Source organism: Carcharodon carcharias, chromosome 3 (assembly GCF_017639515.1).
Source record: "Carcharodon carcharias isolate sCarCar2 chromosome 3, sCarCar2.pri, whole genome shotgun sequence".
NCBI lineage: Eukaryota > Metazoa > Chordata > Chondrichthyes > Lamniformes > Lamnidae > Carcharodon > Carcharodon carcharias.
This window is the reverse complement of record NC_054469.1, coordinates 61312943-61330475: the sequence shown is the minus strand read 5'-3', so window position 1 is coordinate 61330475 and position 17533 is coordinate 61312943. Positions and strand designations below refer to the sequence as shown.

The 17533-nt window shown below is 41.9% G+C and overlaps 1 protein-coding gene across 11 annotated transcripts in view; it reads left to right on the top strand.

Moving 5' to 3' along the window:
• mllt10 (MLLT10 histone lysine methyltransferase DOT1L cofactor) overlaps nt 1-17533 on the top strand; it is a 319789-nt gene that overhangs the window by 62000 nt on the left and 240256 nt on the right. For all 11 annotated transcript variants that reach the window (XM_041185205.1, XM_041185195.1, XM_041185194.1 and 8 more), the window contains one exon: nt 14017-14120. In XM_041185205.1, the coding sequence (XP_041041139.1) occupies nt 14017-14120 (104 nt within the window). The remainder of the gene's footprint in view (nt 1-14016; nt 14121-17533) is intronic.

The following is a 17533-nucleotide window of genomic DNA, read 5'->3' as shown; positions in this document are numbered from 1 at the left end:
GTTAGAGATTGCGCGCTCCGGAACTTTACTCGTTGGAGAAGAGGAAAATGGGATTCTTGGGAATGCAAAAATTTTATGCATTTAAGTTCTGTCAGATATAAGACTTTTGGATTAAATGACACAGTTTAAAGTACCGGAAAGCATGTCAAGATGGGGAATGACAGAAATTTTCACTTACCCTACCCTAAAATGGTGATATTAGACTTGTGGACAGGCTGCCTCTTTGTGGAGTTGGGGGCGGGGCATGATGGTGAACAGGAAAACAAAAGGTTTTATTTTAAAGGACTAGATAAATCATTTCACAATAGAGAATATTATTTGTTTCAAAATAACAGAGAAATATGTTTTCCTTTCCATCTCCCTGTGGGTTTCAGTGTTTTCTTACATCTCTCTCTTCGCCTTTCATTTCCTGTCCTATTGGTCCAATCCATTATGATTCTTAGAATGATTATGATACTGATGGAGACCATTTGGATCATTGAGCCTCTGCAGGAGCAATGTAGCGAGTCTGACATCCTGCCCTTTACCTGTATCTCTGCCCATCTTTAAACTTCAGGTTCTTATACAGTTCACTTTTGATTCAATCTACCTCCATCACACTCTCAGGCAACACATTCCAGATCATAATCATTGTGTGTAAAATGCTCTTCCTTAGGACGCTGTTAGCCCTTTTTATCAACCTGTTTAAATTGATATTTAAATTGAAAAAGTTTCTCGAGAACAATTCTTTTTGAATACCTTTTATGATTCTAAACACCTCTTTTTAAAAAAAAAATCTCCAACCTCTTTGCTAAGGAGAAAGACTGTAGAAGCTGGGGTTGTTCTCGTAACTTAAATCTCTTATCCCTAGAACTATTCCCCCCCCCCCCCTCCCCCCACTCCTCCTCCTCTTTTAACATGCTTAATCCTGCATTTGCACTCCTTCATTTCCATTTTACCTCTCATTCCCGCACCTCCTATCAACTCTCCTCTACTCACTCCTCCCGTCTCCACTCCTTCCCCCTCCTTCTGGCCCCACCCTTTCACTCTCCTTCTGGCCCCACCTCTTGGCGCATTCTCTCGAGCTCTCTCTCACGAGTCCAGTTCACAATTTCCCTTTGTCCTCCGGCCTATCTTGGCTTCTGTTTAAGCATGCCTTGATTTTTAAATTCCCGTCCTTGTTTTTAAATCCCTCTATTGACTCGACGTTCCCCATGTGTAGTCACAATCAGCCCCACAAGCTCTCAGGTATCTCCACTGCTCTAATTCTGGCCTCTCAAGTGTTAGAATTTTAATCACTGCACCATTGGTTGCCTTGCCTTCAGCTGCCGGTTCCCTAAGTTGTGAAATTTCCCTACATCTCTCTGCCCCTTTCATTTTCTCCTGTCCTTTAAGAGACTCCTCAACTTGGTCTAAGAATTGGGTTCTTTTAGTAATTTGTAATGTACTTTGGTGTCAGATTCTGTAATACAACTGTCTTGTCAAGCACCTGGGGGCATGTTACAATGTCAATGGTGCTACTTAAATTACATTTGCTTCTGTTTTTGTGTCTTACTCTTACAACCTGTGTTCTCGCACACTCCATTACCTCTCTCCCTCCTGTATTGAGCACAGGATGCAGTTTCTGATTTAGATGGCTTTTATATATGTATAAACATAATTACTTTATAAAACATTTGAATGTCAGCCTATCTATGGTTTTTGTGTTTGATGTTAGAATACATTAAGTCCATTATTTTTCTTTGAAGAAAATAATTTTAACTGAATTCCAAGCCAAAATGCACAACGAGATATCTTTCTGTGATTGACATGGACAGTAATCAGTTGAGAATAGTTATCTTCCTTCCAGGCTTAAATCAGTTGTTAAAAACTACATTAAATATTATTGGACTTCTGCACTGGGAAAGGAAAATGCATTCATGATAAACAGCCTTATTCTGCTTTTCTAAATGTTGACAAACCAACTTACAGGTGCTGATAAGCAGACACAGTGTGGCTGAGATGAAAAATTCATTTCGTAATAGCAAAGAAGCAGCAGGTAATTTTCTTTAATGAGAGAGTTACCTGAAATTAAGCTTGAGAATTCAGTCTCCAGTTTGCTTTGTAATCTTGGAAAAAGTAAATTAACTATAAAAGGCATTTTGTCGAAGCTTTTCGTCTTGCACTCATCAGGACAATTGCAAGAATATCAATATCTGGGGAAGCAACAACTTTATACTGTATGAGAAGAGAGGCTGATTGGTTGGAAAGTTGACTCTGGTAGAGGCGTTGCCATGGAGAATGCACCAGTTAATGGTGATTGACAGTTAACTGCCAAGTATTGTCTGAAATTTTAAACCAGGCAGCTTGACTCTGATCAAAGTATTGCCCTGAGCAATGAACCTGCGAATGGCTGTCACTTATTTTGTTTAACTGAAACAGGCGCAATGTGTGTACATGTTCTTTCTGTCTGAAAAGAACAGAATCCTGTCTATTAATATATGTAGCTTCCAGTACACGCAAATGCGTCACACTGCAAGCCTGACTGACAACCTTAAATTGATTGTCAGCATAATTTTTAGCGCACTCAGGATTATTTAGCAAATACTGTTCAATCGTGGAATCACATCTAATGTTGGACACTCTTTTGAGTTTTACAAGCATGGGCTGGTTGGGTACGATCTGTACCTTGCCTGTGTGGACAGCTGAAGAGACATGCTGTTTGATATGATCTGCCAGCCTTTGGGACATACGGCCCACATACATAGCATCACACTGGCACTGAAATTCATATACCACATTACTCATTTGTTTGACAGGCAAAATATCTTTTTGGCTTGACAGCAGCATCCAGTTGGTGGTGAATTTTTTTTTATTCATTCATGAGATGCAGGCTTTGCTGGCTGGGCCAGCATTTATATCCCATCCCTGGTTGCCCTTGAGAAGGCGGTGGTTAGCTGCTTTCTTGAACTGCTGCAGTCCACGTGATGTGGGTACTCTCATATTGCTGTTAGGAAGGGAGCTCCAGGATTTTGACCCAGTGACAGTGAAGTAATGGCGATATATTTCCAAGTCAGGGTGGTGAGTGACTTGGATGGGAAGTCCTAGGTGGTGGCATTCCCATCTATCTGCTGCCCTTGTCCTTCTAGATGGTAGTGGTTGTGGATTTGGAAGGTGCTGTCGAAGGAACCTTGGTGAATTCCCGCAGTGCATCTTGTAGATAGTACACACTGCTGCTACTGTGTATCGGTGGTGGAGGGAGTGAATGTTTGTGGATGTGGTGCCAATCAAGCGGGCTGCTTTGTCCTGGATGGTGTCAAGCTTCGAGTGTTGTGGGAGCTGCATTCATCAAGGCAAGTAGGGAGTATTCCATCACACTCCTGACTTGTGCCTTGTAGATAGTGGATAGGCTTTGGGGAGTCAGGAAGTGGGTTACTCATCGCACTATTCCACCCTGTGACCTGCTCTTGTAGCCACAGTATTTATATGGCTAGTCCAGTTCAGTTTCTGGTCAATGGTGACCCCAGGATATTGATAGTGGGGGATTCAGTGATGGTAATGCCATTGAATATCGAGGGGCGATGGTTGGATTCTCTCTTGTTGGAGATGGTCGTTGCCTGACACTTTTGTGGCGCGAATGTTATTTGCTACTTGTCAACTCAAGCCTGGATATTGTCCAGGTGTTGCTGAATTTGCACATGTATTGCTTCAGTATCTGAGTAGTCACGAATGGTGCTGAACATTGTGCCATCGTCAGTGAACATCCCCACTTCTGGCCTTATGATGGAAGGAAGATCATTGATGAAGCAGCTGAAGATGGTTGGGCCTAGGATACTACCCTGAGGAACTCCTGCAGTGATGTCCTGGAGCTGAAATGATTGACCTGCAACAACCCCAACCATCTTCCTTTTTGCTAGGTATGACTCCAACCAGCGGAGAGTTTTCCCCCTGATTCCCATGGACTCCAGTTTTCCTAGGGCTCCTTGATGTCACACTCCGTCGAATGCTGCCCTTATGTCAAGGGCAGTCACTCTCACCTCACCTGGGGAGTTCAGCTCTTTTGTCCATGTTGGAACCAAGTTTGTAATGAGGTCAGGAGCTGAGTGGCCCTAGCAGAACTCAAACTGGGCATCAGTGAGTAGGTTATTGCTATGCAAGTGCCGCTCGATAATACTGTTGACAACCCCTTCCATTACTTTGTTGGTGAATACCACTCATGTTGCTTCTGCATAGTAGTAGCATGAATTTTTGAGATACATTGCCTTTCCAGGGTAAACTTGAGGTAGACTGGGCACTTTTCAGAGCTGAAAGTGATGGCCTTATGCCCGTTCATGAGTTTGCACAATATACAGCACGAAATGACCTGATCAGGGTAGCCATTATCCTGCAGTAGGCCTTTGATGCGCCCTATTTCAGCAGCAAGCTTTCATGGTGAGCAAATGGCTTGGGTCCTATTTGAGGTTGTCAATAAGGTCAATCTTATAGCGCTTGGAGCTGTAAGAATCCCAAAGCATGTATTGACCAGTGAATGCAGCTTTATGGTAGACTGTGGCACATTTCTCAACTAGTACGTTAAGGAAGGGGAGTTCATTTGATTGCACCATTTCAATGGTGAACTTGAGTGTAGGATGGGGTCCATTAAGACATGCAAGGAAATTACAACATGCTGCTACGGTTTAAATATAGCAAAAATATCATCCACATATTGGAATTATGGATGTGGTAGGAGGTTTGGTGTCTTGCCATTGAAGACAAGTTTCTCATGGAACCCAACAAAGGTGTTTGCGAGAACTGGACCTAGAGTGGATCCCATGGCACCGCCATCTATTTGGGCATATATGGTGTCATTAAAACTGAACTGAACTGCTCGAGTTGTCGAGCTCATAATCTCAGTGAATACTGATTCATGCTATGGTGGCAGGTGTAGTTCACCATGATGTAGTGCTGCACCGCAAATATCTATGGCTTCCTTAAGTGGAACATTGGTGAATAGGATGGCAATGTCAGATTAGCACATGGGCAGGGCATTACTACCAATATGCAAGTCCTGTATGGTCTTCGCAAAAGTGAAGGAATCCTTCACCATGTATCTGGAAAACTTGTTCAAAACCGGTTGTAACAACTCACCCAACCGTTTGGCCAATTTGTGCTCTGCAGAACCGATCATAGATAAGATACAGTGTAAAGGGACATCATTTTTGTGGATGCTACGTCTATCCTGCACTCAAATTCACCTTTGAAATGGAGCAGTCAAATGAACTCCCTTTCCTTAACGTACCAGTTGAGAAATCTGTCAGGGGGCTCTCTACCATGATATACTACAAGCCTACTTTTACTGGTCAGTACATGCGTTGGGATTCTTACAGTTCCACGTGCTATAAGATTGATCTAATTGGCAACCTCGTAAATAGGGCCCAAGCCATTTTCTCACCATGCAAGCTTGATGCTGAAACAGGATGCATCAAAGACACCCTGTGGGATATGGCTGTCGTGATCAGATCATTTCATGCTGCATTGCGCACAAACTCATATAACGGGCCTAAAGCAGTCACTTTCAGCCCTCAAAAGTACCTTGGAAGGGCAAGGTATATCAAAAATTCGTGCTGCTACTATGCAGTAGCAAAATGCCTGGCGACGTACAGCCAACTACATGTGTTTTAAAATGTATAGAAATGATTGGTACCAAAGAAATAATATCTATTCGAAGTCAGGGCTTTAATGAAATTATTAAAAGACGCAAATACAATTCAGTTAGCATGTTTAGTTATGTTATGAAATATGTCGTTTTGTTTTTTAAATTTTATTTGAAACTGCATATTGGACACCGAAAATTTCCGCTACTCTGGAAAATAATTATGGATAAAGTGTTCTTGTAGTGCTTTGAGCGATTTAATTGGTTCAATTTTTTTTCTCTTATTACTATATCCTCTGAATTGGTCATTCAGAATTAGTTGTTTGGTAAGTCCTTAGTTGTTGCTCGATGTCCTTTTATAGTCACTTCCCTCACTTTTGAATTGTATTTCCCTATTTCTTCAGTCCTACTTTGTTGCTCTATGACTCAAGATAAATCAACAAAGTTTATTGAGGAACTGTTATAAGGTGCGACTGACACTTGCAAGACTTAGATATTAATAGGCTACCCATGGTTAGTTGAAGAATACAAATTTTTAAACTCTCTTCAATGTCACTTGTCATCAGAGCCTTCACTACATTGTAACAGTTATCACAGTAAGATTTAAATGGGAAGTATTTCCGTAGCAATTTATAACAGTAAATTTTGACAGAAAAGCAGGCAACAGAAATTAAGGTTTGTGGACATGCAATGGTCTGAACCGTTACTGCTGCCTATTTTAACCATCTGTTTTCCTAACACAGTTTTAAATATGTTGGCTCCTTTTCTCTTGCTGATTACAGATACAGGATACAGTGTTTTGATAAAAATACTAATGTTCCTTTCAGAAACAGTCCTTACCTATAAATCAAATAGGCAGTGTATTTTGAGTGCAAGTTGGGGTCATAAAATTTAAAACTGATGAAATTATGAATCTAATGTTTATCCTTCAGCTTTATCAAATATCTCGGCACTATATTTGGTGGTACTAAAACCTTCAAGTTAAATTAACTGAACTCTCACCAAACTTGAGCAATAGTAGTCTTTACAGAAATTAATTTTTTTTCTGCTGGATTCTTCAGTTCTTTTGCAGAAACAAATAAAAAAAAAAGCTTGTGAAGTACTTCACAAAATGTATAAAAGTTGAACTACTACAAAATTTGAAAGTACCATGGCCTAGGAAGTGGTTTATACAGTGCATCTGCTGAAAGTGTGCTGCCTGCCATATTGGTAGAGGCACCTGTGGTGGGGTAGTGGTAATGTCATCGAACTGGCAATCCAAAGGTCTATGGCAGCTAGTGGATTTTAAATTGAATTAATAAAATCTGGAATTTGAAAGCTAGTCTCAGTAATGGTGACTGTGAAACTATCATCAATTGTTATAATGACCCATGTGATTCACCAATGTCCTTTTGGGAAGGAAATTTGCCAACCTTATTTGGTCTGGCCTACATGTGACTCCAGATCTACAACAGTGTGCTTGATTCTTAACTGTGCTTTGAAATGACCAAGCAAGCCACTCAATTCAATTAGGGATGGGCAAAAATTGCTGGCCTTGTCAGTGACGTCCACACCCCATGAATGAATAATGAAAAAAAATATAGGGACCGCATCTAAAACAGAGTTTGGACCCATTGTATTTGCCAATAAGGGGGCCTAGCCCTCATGAGCTTATATTTGCATCAAGGGAAAGATAATATACATGTGGGCTCACCACTGGAGGCTGCTGCAATAAAGGTAAATTTCTTAAAAGTTACTTGAAATGTGAAGCCAAGAGAAGAGGGCGTGAAAACTGTTCTCAACTCTCTGGTGATTGATATCTGCCGCCTGAAACCCAATATCGAGTGTGCCTCTGGCCTACCAGTTTTGGTGTAGGGATCATTCCTTGTGGCAAGTTACATTCGTGCCATGCAATTGTCAGGCAATGACCACCTCCAGCAAGAGAGAATCTAACCGGATCCTCTTGACATTCAGTGCCTTACCCCCACTATCTACATCTTGGGGGTTACAATTGATCAGAAACTGAACTGGATCAGCCATATAAATACTGTAACTACAAGAGCAGGTCAGAGGCTGGGAGTTCTGCAGTGGGTAGTTCGCCTCCTGACTCTCTAAAGCCTGTCAACCATCTACAAGGCACAAGTCAGGAACGTGATGGAATACTCTCCACTTGCCTGATGAGTGCAGCTCCAACAACACTCAAGCTTGATGCCATCCAGGCCAAAGCCATCCGGTTGACTGGCAGCCCGTCCACCACCTTCAACATTCACTCCCTCCACTACCAAGGCACAGTGTGTACCATCTACAAGATACACTGCAGCACATCACCAAGGTTTCTTCGACAGCCCCTTCCAAACCCACGACCTCTACCACCCAGAAGGATAAGGACAGCAGATGCATGAGAAGACCACCACCTGCAAGTTTCCCTCCAAGCCACACATCATCTTGACTTGGAACTTTATCGTTGGTCCTTCTACACTGTCGCTGGGTCAATATCCTGAAACTGGCTTCTGAACAGAATTGTGCGTATATCTTTGCCACATGGACTGCAGTGGTTCAAGAAGGCAGCTCATCACCACCTTCTCAAGGGCAGTGAGGGATGGGCAATAAGTGCTGGCCTAGCCAGTGACGCCCACATTCCTTGAAAGAAAAAAAGTTAGTGCCAGCAGGCCAGCACAAAAAGATTTTTAGATCAAAGTGTAATGTTGGATCAGTAATAAAACACTCGCCTTGCAGGCAGAAGATTATAAGAACGTAAAAGCATCAACACATGACCTCAGGATGTCCCAAAGTGCTTTCTTGTCAATTAAGCATTTTTGAAACGTAGTCACTGTTGTAATGTCGTAAATGCAGCAGCCAATCTGCATACAGCAAGTTCCCACAAACAGCAATAGTAACTAATCTGTTTTTGTGGCTCCTATTGAGGGATAAATATTGGTCAGGATATTAGGGATAACTCCCCTACTCTTAATCGAAACAGTATTATGGCATCTTTTACATCCACGGTGCCTTGGCTTAACGTCTCATCTGAAAGGTGGCACCTTGAACCGTGCAACACTGCCTCAGTTCTACACATGTAGTGTCAGCCTAGATTTTTGTATCCAAGCCTTGGAGTGGGACTTGAACATACAACTTCTGACTAAGCGGGGAGAGTGCTATCAGCTGAGCCACGGCTGACACTTGTCTTGAATATACTTAACGACTGAGCATCCAGATCTCTCTGGGATAGAAAGTTCCTAAGATTCACAACTCTTTGAGTGAAGAAATTTCTCACCAGTGCTCTAGATTACATGGTACAATTTAAGCTTGTTATGGACAAAGCAATAGACAAATTGCAAAAAAAAATGTTTTGGATTGGGAGGAGAGTGGATTTTAGTAAAATAAGGCAGAATCTGGCCAAGGTAGTCTGGGAACAGCTACTTGTGGGGAAATCTACAGAGGAGCAGCGGGGGGCGTTAATGAGGGTACAGGCTCAACATGTTCCCTCTAGGGTGATAGGAAGGAGCAACAAGCCCAAAGAACCATGGATGACCAGAGATATTCAGGATAAGATGAGAAAGAAAAGAGAGGCTTTTAGCAGGTACAAGGGGAGCAAATCAACGGAGGCATTAGTGGAGTACAGAAAGTGCAGGGTCCTTGTGAAAGCAATTAGGAGAGCAAAGAGGGCATATGAGAAAGCTCTGGCTGGTAAAAGTAGAGAGAATCCCAATCTATAAGGATATCAATGGGAAGAGGATAACCAGGGAAAGAGTAGGACCCATTAGGGACCCAGGAGGCAATCTATGGGTGGAGCCAGAGGATATCGGTAGAGTGTTGAATCCGTCTTCACCCAAGAGAATGAGAATGAAGGTATGGAATTCGGGGAGAGAGACTGCAAGGTTCTTGAGCAAATTGATATTGGGAGTGACAAGGTATTGGAGATATTGGCAGGCTTAAAAGTGGACAAATCTCCAGGTCCGGATGATTTGTGTCCCAGACTGCTGAGGGAGGCAAGGGAGGAGATCGCGGGAGCTCTGACCCAAATTTTTAATTCCTCTCTGGCTACGGGGGAGGTGCCAGAGGACTGGAGAACAGCTAATGTGGTTCTGCTGTTTAAGAAGGGTTGTAGAGGTAAGCCAGGAAACTATAGGCCCGTGAGTCTCACGTTAGTGGTAGGGAAACTGTTGGAGAAAATTCTGAAGGAGGGAATCTATTTCCACTTGGAGAGGCAAGGTTTGATCAGGGATAGTCAGCATGGCTTTGTCAGAGGGAGGTCATGCTTAACAAATTTGATTGAACTGTTTGAGGAGGTGAACCAGGTATGTAGATGAGGGTAGTGTAGTTAATGTAGTTTATATGGATTTCAGCAAAGCCTTTGACAAAGTCCCACATGGGAGACTTATAAAGGCAGCAAATGCACGTGAGATACAGGGTAATTTGATAAGGTGGATTCAAAATTGGCTTAGTTGTAGGAGACAGAGTGATGACAGAAGGCTGCTTTAGAGACTGGAAGCCAGTGTCCAGTGGATCTGTGCTGGGTCCCCTATTATTTGTCATTTTTATAAACGACATAGATGACTATGTGGAGGGTAGGATTAGTAAGTTTGCAGGTGACACAAAGATTGGCTGGGTGGTTAACAGTGAGGTTGAGTGTCTTGGGTTACAGGAAGACATAGATGGGATGGTCAAATGGGCAGATAAGTGGCAGATGGAATTTAACCCTGAAAAGTGTGAGGTGATACACTTTGGAAGGAGTAATTTGACAAGGAAGTATTCAATGAATGGCATGACATTAGGAAGTTCTGAGGAACAAAAGGACATTGGCGTGTGTGTGCATAGATCTCTGAAGGCGGAGGGACATGTTAGTGGGGTGGTGAAAAAGGCATATGGGACACTTGCCTTTATGAATTGAGGCATAGTTACAAAAGTAGGGAGGTCATGCTGGAGTTGTATAGAACCTTGGTGAGGCCACAGCTGGAATACTGTGTGCAGTTCTTGTTGCTATATTATAGGAAGGAAATGATTTCACTGGAGGGGGTGCAGAGGATATTCACCAGGATGTTGCCTGGGATGAAACTTTTAAGTTATGAAGAGAGGTTGAATAGACTTAGGTTGTTTTCATTGGAGCAGAGAAGACTGAGGGGGCGTCCTGTTCGAGATGTACAAGATTGAGGGGTATGGACAGGGTGTATAGGGAGCAGCTGCTCCCCTTAGTTGAAGGGTCAGTCACAAGGGGACATAAGTTCAAGGTGAGGGGCAGGAGGTTTAGTGGGGATGTGAGGAAAAACCTTTTTACTTAGAGGGTGGTGACGGTCCAGAATGCACTGCCTGGGAGGGTGGTGGAGCCGGGTTGCCTCACATCCTTTAAAAAATACCTGGATGAGCACTTGGCACGTCATAACATTCAAGGCTATGGGCCAAATGTTGGTAAATGGGATTAGGTTGGTAGGTCAGGTGTTTATCACGTGTTGGTGCAGACTCGATGGGCTGAAGGGCCTTTTCTGCACTGTGATTCTGTGATTACCAGCCAGCAGCTAGCTACCCTGTCAATTTGATCACCCCTCATTCTTCCAAACTCCAGGGAATATAGGCTTAGCCTACTCAATCTTTTCTCAAAGGACATTCCCCTGATTCCAGGAACCAGCCTAGTGAACCTTCAGTGCACTTCCTCTAACGCCAAGTATGCTCTTCCCTGGCTAAGGTGATCAAAATTGCACACAGTATTCCAGGTATGGCCTCTCCATTCCCTGTACAATTGTAGTAAGACTTCTTTACTTTTGTACTCCAATTTATTTGCAGCGAAAGTTAATAATCCATTTTCCTTCCTAATTACTTGCTTTGCCTGCATGGTAGTTTTGTGATTCATGTACCAGGATACCCAGGTCCCTCTGAATGTAACATTTCCTAGTGTGTCTCAACTTTCAAAAAATATATACCTTCTATTTTTATGCCATGTGCCATGGTCTTGACCACTCACCCAGCCTGCCTATATACTTCTGCAGCCTCTTTGAGTCCTTCTTACTGATTTTTTTTGCTGCTTAACTTACATTGCCAGCAAACCTGCATTAGTTACACTCTAGCTAAATTATTAAAATATCTTGCGATACCCCGTTGCTTACAGCCTGCCTGCCCAAAAATGTCTCGTTTGTTCATACTCTCTATTTTCTGTCCTTTGCTCCCAAATTCCGTTAGTCTTAATTTTGTGTAATAACCTCTTATGTGGCACCTTATTGAATTTTTTTTTGAAAATCCAAATATACTACATCTCCTGGTTTCCCCTTTATTCATCCTATCAGTTACATCCTTGAAAAGCTCTGTCAAAAACAAATTCCATCTTTTAAATCCATATGTTTAATCATATTATGATTTTCTGAACCTATTATAGGTTCAATTCTCACCCTACGGCTCAAGCACATAATCTAGACTGACATCTGAATGCAATAATAGGGTAGTGTTAAGTTGTCACTGTTACTGCATTTTGCATAAGATGTTAAACTGAGATCCCATTTGCTTGTTGAGATGGATGTAAAGGATCTCATGGTACTAATCAAAAAGGAGTCGAGGGGTTCTTCAGATGTCCTAGCCAATATTTATCCCTCAACCAACGGCACCAAAGCAGATTAACTGGCCATTTATTTAATTGCTATTTAAGGGACCTTGGTGTGTGCAAACCAGCTGCTGTTCGCCTACATAACATTGCACTTCAAAGCAAGTTGTTAGCTATGAAATGACTGGAAATGTCCTATGTACTTGAAAGGCTTTTGATGAATGTAAGATCTTTATGTCTGTTTTATTGTAGTTTCAGGTGTCACGTATAAGTTGCTAGATAAATGGTGACTCAAATACAGTAACAAGTTATATTAGTGGAGTTTTCCCTTCTTAAAGGATGTTCTCATAAAGTCTTGTTGGTATCATTGAGCTATGAATGCAGGAGTAGCCATTCTCCTGGAAGGTGGTCCTCCAAAGAATTCCAATAACTGCACACTGTAGTTAACATAGTATGCCAAGGTGATCAGAACCCAGCGTTGCCTGCTGTTAAATGTACCTGTCAATTTGTCACCAACTATTGTAAGGCCTGGGAATAGCATCTCAATCACCACCAAGACTTGTTTTCTCAGGATCTGGGTTGAAAGGGAGACATATGAAGAGCTATTGCATTTACTGTTAAGCACACCTGTGATTTCTCTAGTTGAGGGCTTGCATATGCAGTAACATGTTAGCTGTAGCCTGAAAATTGGTGATATTTTCAAACCTACAGATCCTGTGGAATGGTGCAGATGTTGCTCATAACAGCACTTGGAAATCAGCTATTAAATAGACCAAGTTGTTTTGCTGCTCTGCAACTTGTCTCCAGCCTACATCCACAGGTTCCTCTTCCTATTGTATTAGCCTACCCCTTAACCCCATGTTGCTTCAGCCCTGACAAAGGCTGGCAAATGGTTCAAGATTACTTTTAAGGTGTTCGGGCAAAAATTCACTAAGTTTTCAATTAATTGTGAACTTGTGTTTAATTATTCCTCTCCCTTTAACTTTAACGTGTGTAGTTATTTTCCTTAACACACCATCCTCAGCTGTATCTGAGTTCACACTTGGAGGTGTAAATAAATATTGAAATTTAGTTTGCAGAATTATATGCTATTTGTGCTTCAAATTCTGATGGGTGCAACTGACTTGCACCTTAAGGCAGAATTCAGCCGCCATGTATTTAACATGAGAGATATGCATATGAATAGCAATACAACCAGAGGACTATACTGTGGTATGTCATGTGGATAGTTGAAGATAGTGGTCTTGACTTTGGAAGGACAGCACTTGACAACTACCATCTAGGATAACAAGGGCAGCAGACACATGGGAACATCACCACCTGGAAGTTCCTATCCTAGTGTCACACCATCCCCACTTGGAAATATATCGCTGTTCCTTCACTGTCGCTGGATCAAAATCTGTGAGTGCACCTGCACTACATGGACTGCACTGTTCAAGAAGGCAGCACACCACCACCTTCTCGAGGACAATTAGGGATGGGCAATAAATGCTGGCCTAGTCAGCAACGTCCACGTCCCATGAATGAATAAAAAAAATTTATGCGCACATATACATATGCAAGTATATTTACATAGAGACACAGTTGTGTATGTGACATAGTGTCTGTGTACTTGTGTGCCAAAATACAGCTGAGATTTGTTCCACAAGGAAACTAACACTGACAGTTGTATTCCCAAAGTCGAATTGGAAATGTTGACATTCCGGTTATAGTGATAAATGCTGAAAGAAAGAGTGATTAAAAATTGCAGTAACAGAAGTGTGCACTGTAAGGAAGTTCTATAATACTGGTAAATGTATTACATTCTTTATGGCCCCGTGATCTTTTTGACTTGATTGTAAAATCATAATGTATGTGAAATAGGATCTGTTATTAAGAATTGCTGATTTAAAAATTAGGTTTTGTTCATTTTTCCCTCCAGACTTGCTACATTTGTGAGGAACAAGGCCGTGAAAGCAAAGCAGCAACCGGTGCTTGTATGACTTGTAATAAGCATGGATGTCGACAGGCTTTTCATGTGACTTGGTTAGTATTATATTTTCTTTGTGAAAAACGGAGATAAGGACGCCTGCCTATGTAGAATGCTATACTCAGCAATATAAATCAGGATGATCTCCAGTACTATGTTAAGTTTGCTGATCTCACACTGGTGCTTTTACACACCTTGGCACTTATGAACTAGCAAGAAGAGGCATGTTGCAACGGTTCATATGTAATATTTGGTATCATTACATGCCACCAGCAAAATATTTGAGTTAAGCAGTGATGTTCTTCACAATCGAAATATCAGTTGACAATCTTGCCTCGACTTGCATATAGATAATGCCATCTGGGTTGTCTGCTCATATGCGAAACAGTTCCCCTGTATGATATGGTAGCTTCAGGAGAGGAAATGAGAAATTTTGGAAGCAATGTTGGGAAAAGAATTATATCAAATCTACAATAGAAACAGGCGTTCAAGCCCACCTGGTGTATGCCGAAGTTAATATTTCAAAGACTAGATGACAAATTTTGGACAAGGAGGCACTTGATGTCAAGCGCCTCTATCAGAACAATTTATTAAGCAACAGAAGTTATACTTAACAAAACAAAGCAATCAGTATCCTAGTTCAAATGGTTCTTCCTTCCCATTGACTCTAGTGGCTACAGATGGCTCGTGACTCCTGTTCTTTTCTCTCCCTATGTCTTCTTGAAATCTGTCCGAATTTCTTCATTCCTTTTACCTCTAGCAGCCAGAGGCTCTAATTAACGCAAGCCTTTTCCTCACACATATAAAATCAACTCTTCACCTACCAGGAACTCATTCAAAATGCAAATAAAAAGGAATTCTTAACACACAAAGTATTAATAAAGTATAGAAGGTACAAAGAGTATAAAAAGGTTCACATTTCCTACAGTATGGTTCAGCAGGTACTGGACATCCTCTGGAAACTTGCCCAAATGGCTTTTGTTATTGTGTAGACACTGACCATAAACCTGGATGCATCATAATCAAACTTGATCCTGCTCTTACCCGAAGTCCAAACGTGTTCTTTTAGCAATAGTTACTGGATAACAATTACAGTTGGGAAACCTGGATGATCTTTGTCCTATTCTAGCTTAGCGGTTTTGTGGCCATTTGCAGCATCTCCACTACTTTTAATGAGCAGTTAACTGGAAATTGAGCATGGGATTTAGTGATGATGTGGCCCAGGAACACAGTAACCTTACCAACTGAGCCAGTTGGAGAATTATTTAACATTGCCTCCTCCCCATATCTTCGCAAGGTGTTGATACCTTGCTGAGCAGGACCCACGAGCCCAGATTCCCTTCAGTACCTCGCACAAATGGCTTATTCACATACCAGCCTTGTAGATACATGTCAGCATTCAATAAGGTGCTGGGGTGGGTGTTTGTGGGCATGATGCATAATACACAAGCTTAATGCCATATTCAATTGACTTTCATATATTTTCTTCAGGGGTTGTTGAACAGGAATGCAGATCTCTTCAACATATCAATACACTATCATGTGGTACTGGGCCATTTAGATCAGTAGGGTCCTAAGTTTGATACCAGATCTTTGTTGTTAGCTGATTTCATCTCGCCCAGTGGTTGGTGTGCTGTGGTTGATCTCTGTGTGCATGGGTGGGAGGGAACTAATTGGTTATGTTCTAGTTTCTCATTGCCAACTTCTGTTCCTTGTTGCAAAGTCATGTCTGTTAATATCATTGAACATAGAATTAGGATTGACTTGTGATGCCCCTATTATGAAATATTCTGATGCCTATTGTCCATGTTTATACATGAAAACCACTTCGCTAAGTGACTTGTGAAATGGTAATGCACACTGTTCCTCTTGAGGCATATCCACTAACCTCAATTTAGACAACATAGGTGCACATCAGCAGAGCTGCAATTTAGGGCCATCAGTTGAGCACCACAGTACTAATGAAGTTTAATCATCCAGAAACTGTACAGCTACTAGAATTGAGCTTCATGCTGCTTGTTCAGCCTGAACTAACGTGGACTAACTAACTAGAGCTGACGAGGAAGTATCCCAGACCTTGGTGATAAGTCTAAACCACAAGCTCCTATTCATGAACTAGGTCATTGTTAAGTCAGTGGTGCTTTGAAATACTGCAGGCCAGTCTGGCTCGGGTCACTGGCCCTCTATCCTGCTGTACATGTCCATCCGCACCCCCCACCCAACAGTGACTTCATATACAGTTTTTGCAACCAGTTATGCAAACCGAGACTTGGCCTAACATTACACAAGATGACATTAACCTAGGCTGTAAACCGTTTTTTTTTTTGCTGAACACTCATTCTTCAAATCTTTCACCTCTGTTCTATTTTAACTTAGTTCTGTTGAAGGGTCATCCGGACTCGAAATGTTAACTGTGTTCCTCTCCGCAGATGCTGCTAGAACTGCTGAGTTTTTCCAGGTATTTTTGTTTTTGTTTTGGATTTCCAGCATCTGCAGTTTTTTGCTTTTATGTTATGGTCTGGCTCAGGTATTTGATTCACAAGTCTGCATATCAGGCTTTGCATATTGGAGTCACTTACATTCCAAAGGAACCTGCTTTACCACGATCTCTTTTCTCCCTTTACCCCAAAGGAGGCTAGTCACTAATTTGTCATTAGACAGCTGCGAAGTATGGGTTTGAGCCTTGGCCAGATGTGCAGCCAGTATGAAGAATTTCAGCACTATGCTGATTTATAAATCCTCTCAAATCTAACTTTCAGTTAATGCTTTCCACCTGCTATTATCCCTAGACTGAGGCCCGTCATGGCAACTGACCTACTCTGGCTGAGACAAATTAATTCAGGATAATTAATGGATTCTCCCAATGATTTGAAGAATGAGTGTTCAGCAAAAAAAAAAACGGTTTACAGCCTAGGTTAATGTCATCTTGTGTAATGTTAGGCCAAGTCTCGGTTTGCATAACTGGTTGCAAAAACTGTATATGAAGTCAGTGTTGGAGGGATGAATGGAGGCATTGGCTTTGAGCTACGTTTGTTTTCCTGAAGCCACTTGACTCTGTTCTCTTCAAATATCGAAATTGCTGGATGACAGTTACTTCTCCATTTGGGGAAAAAAGCCTTGGATAGACCCAATGTATTAGGATCCAGCTTGCAAGTTCTGAGGTTGCCTTTCAGATTGTCTGTATGTCTAAGTTTGGGACATCCTGTGGTGAGGGTTCTCATGCTCAGCTGACTGTAGAGTACTACCTTTTGTTATGTGAGAATCGCACATGACCAGCTCCATGAAGCTGAGCTCTGATGAGCATGCTCTCAATGCCAGGTATGCAGCACTTTGTAAAGACTGCGGTGTTGGAGATTTTGGGAAATGACCTTGGATTGAAAGATGTCGAATCCATATGGGTGGAGGTAAGAAATAACAAGGGGAGGAAGACACTGATGGGCGTAGTCTATTGGCCCCCTAACAGTAGCTA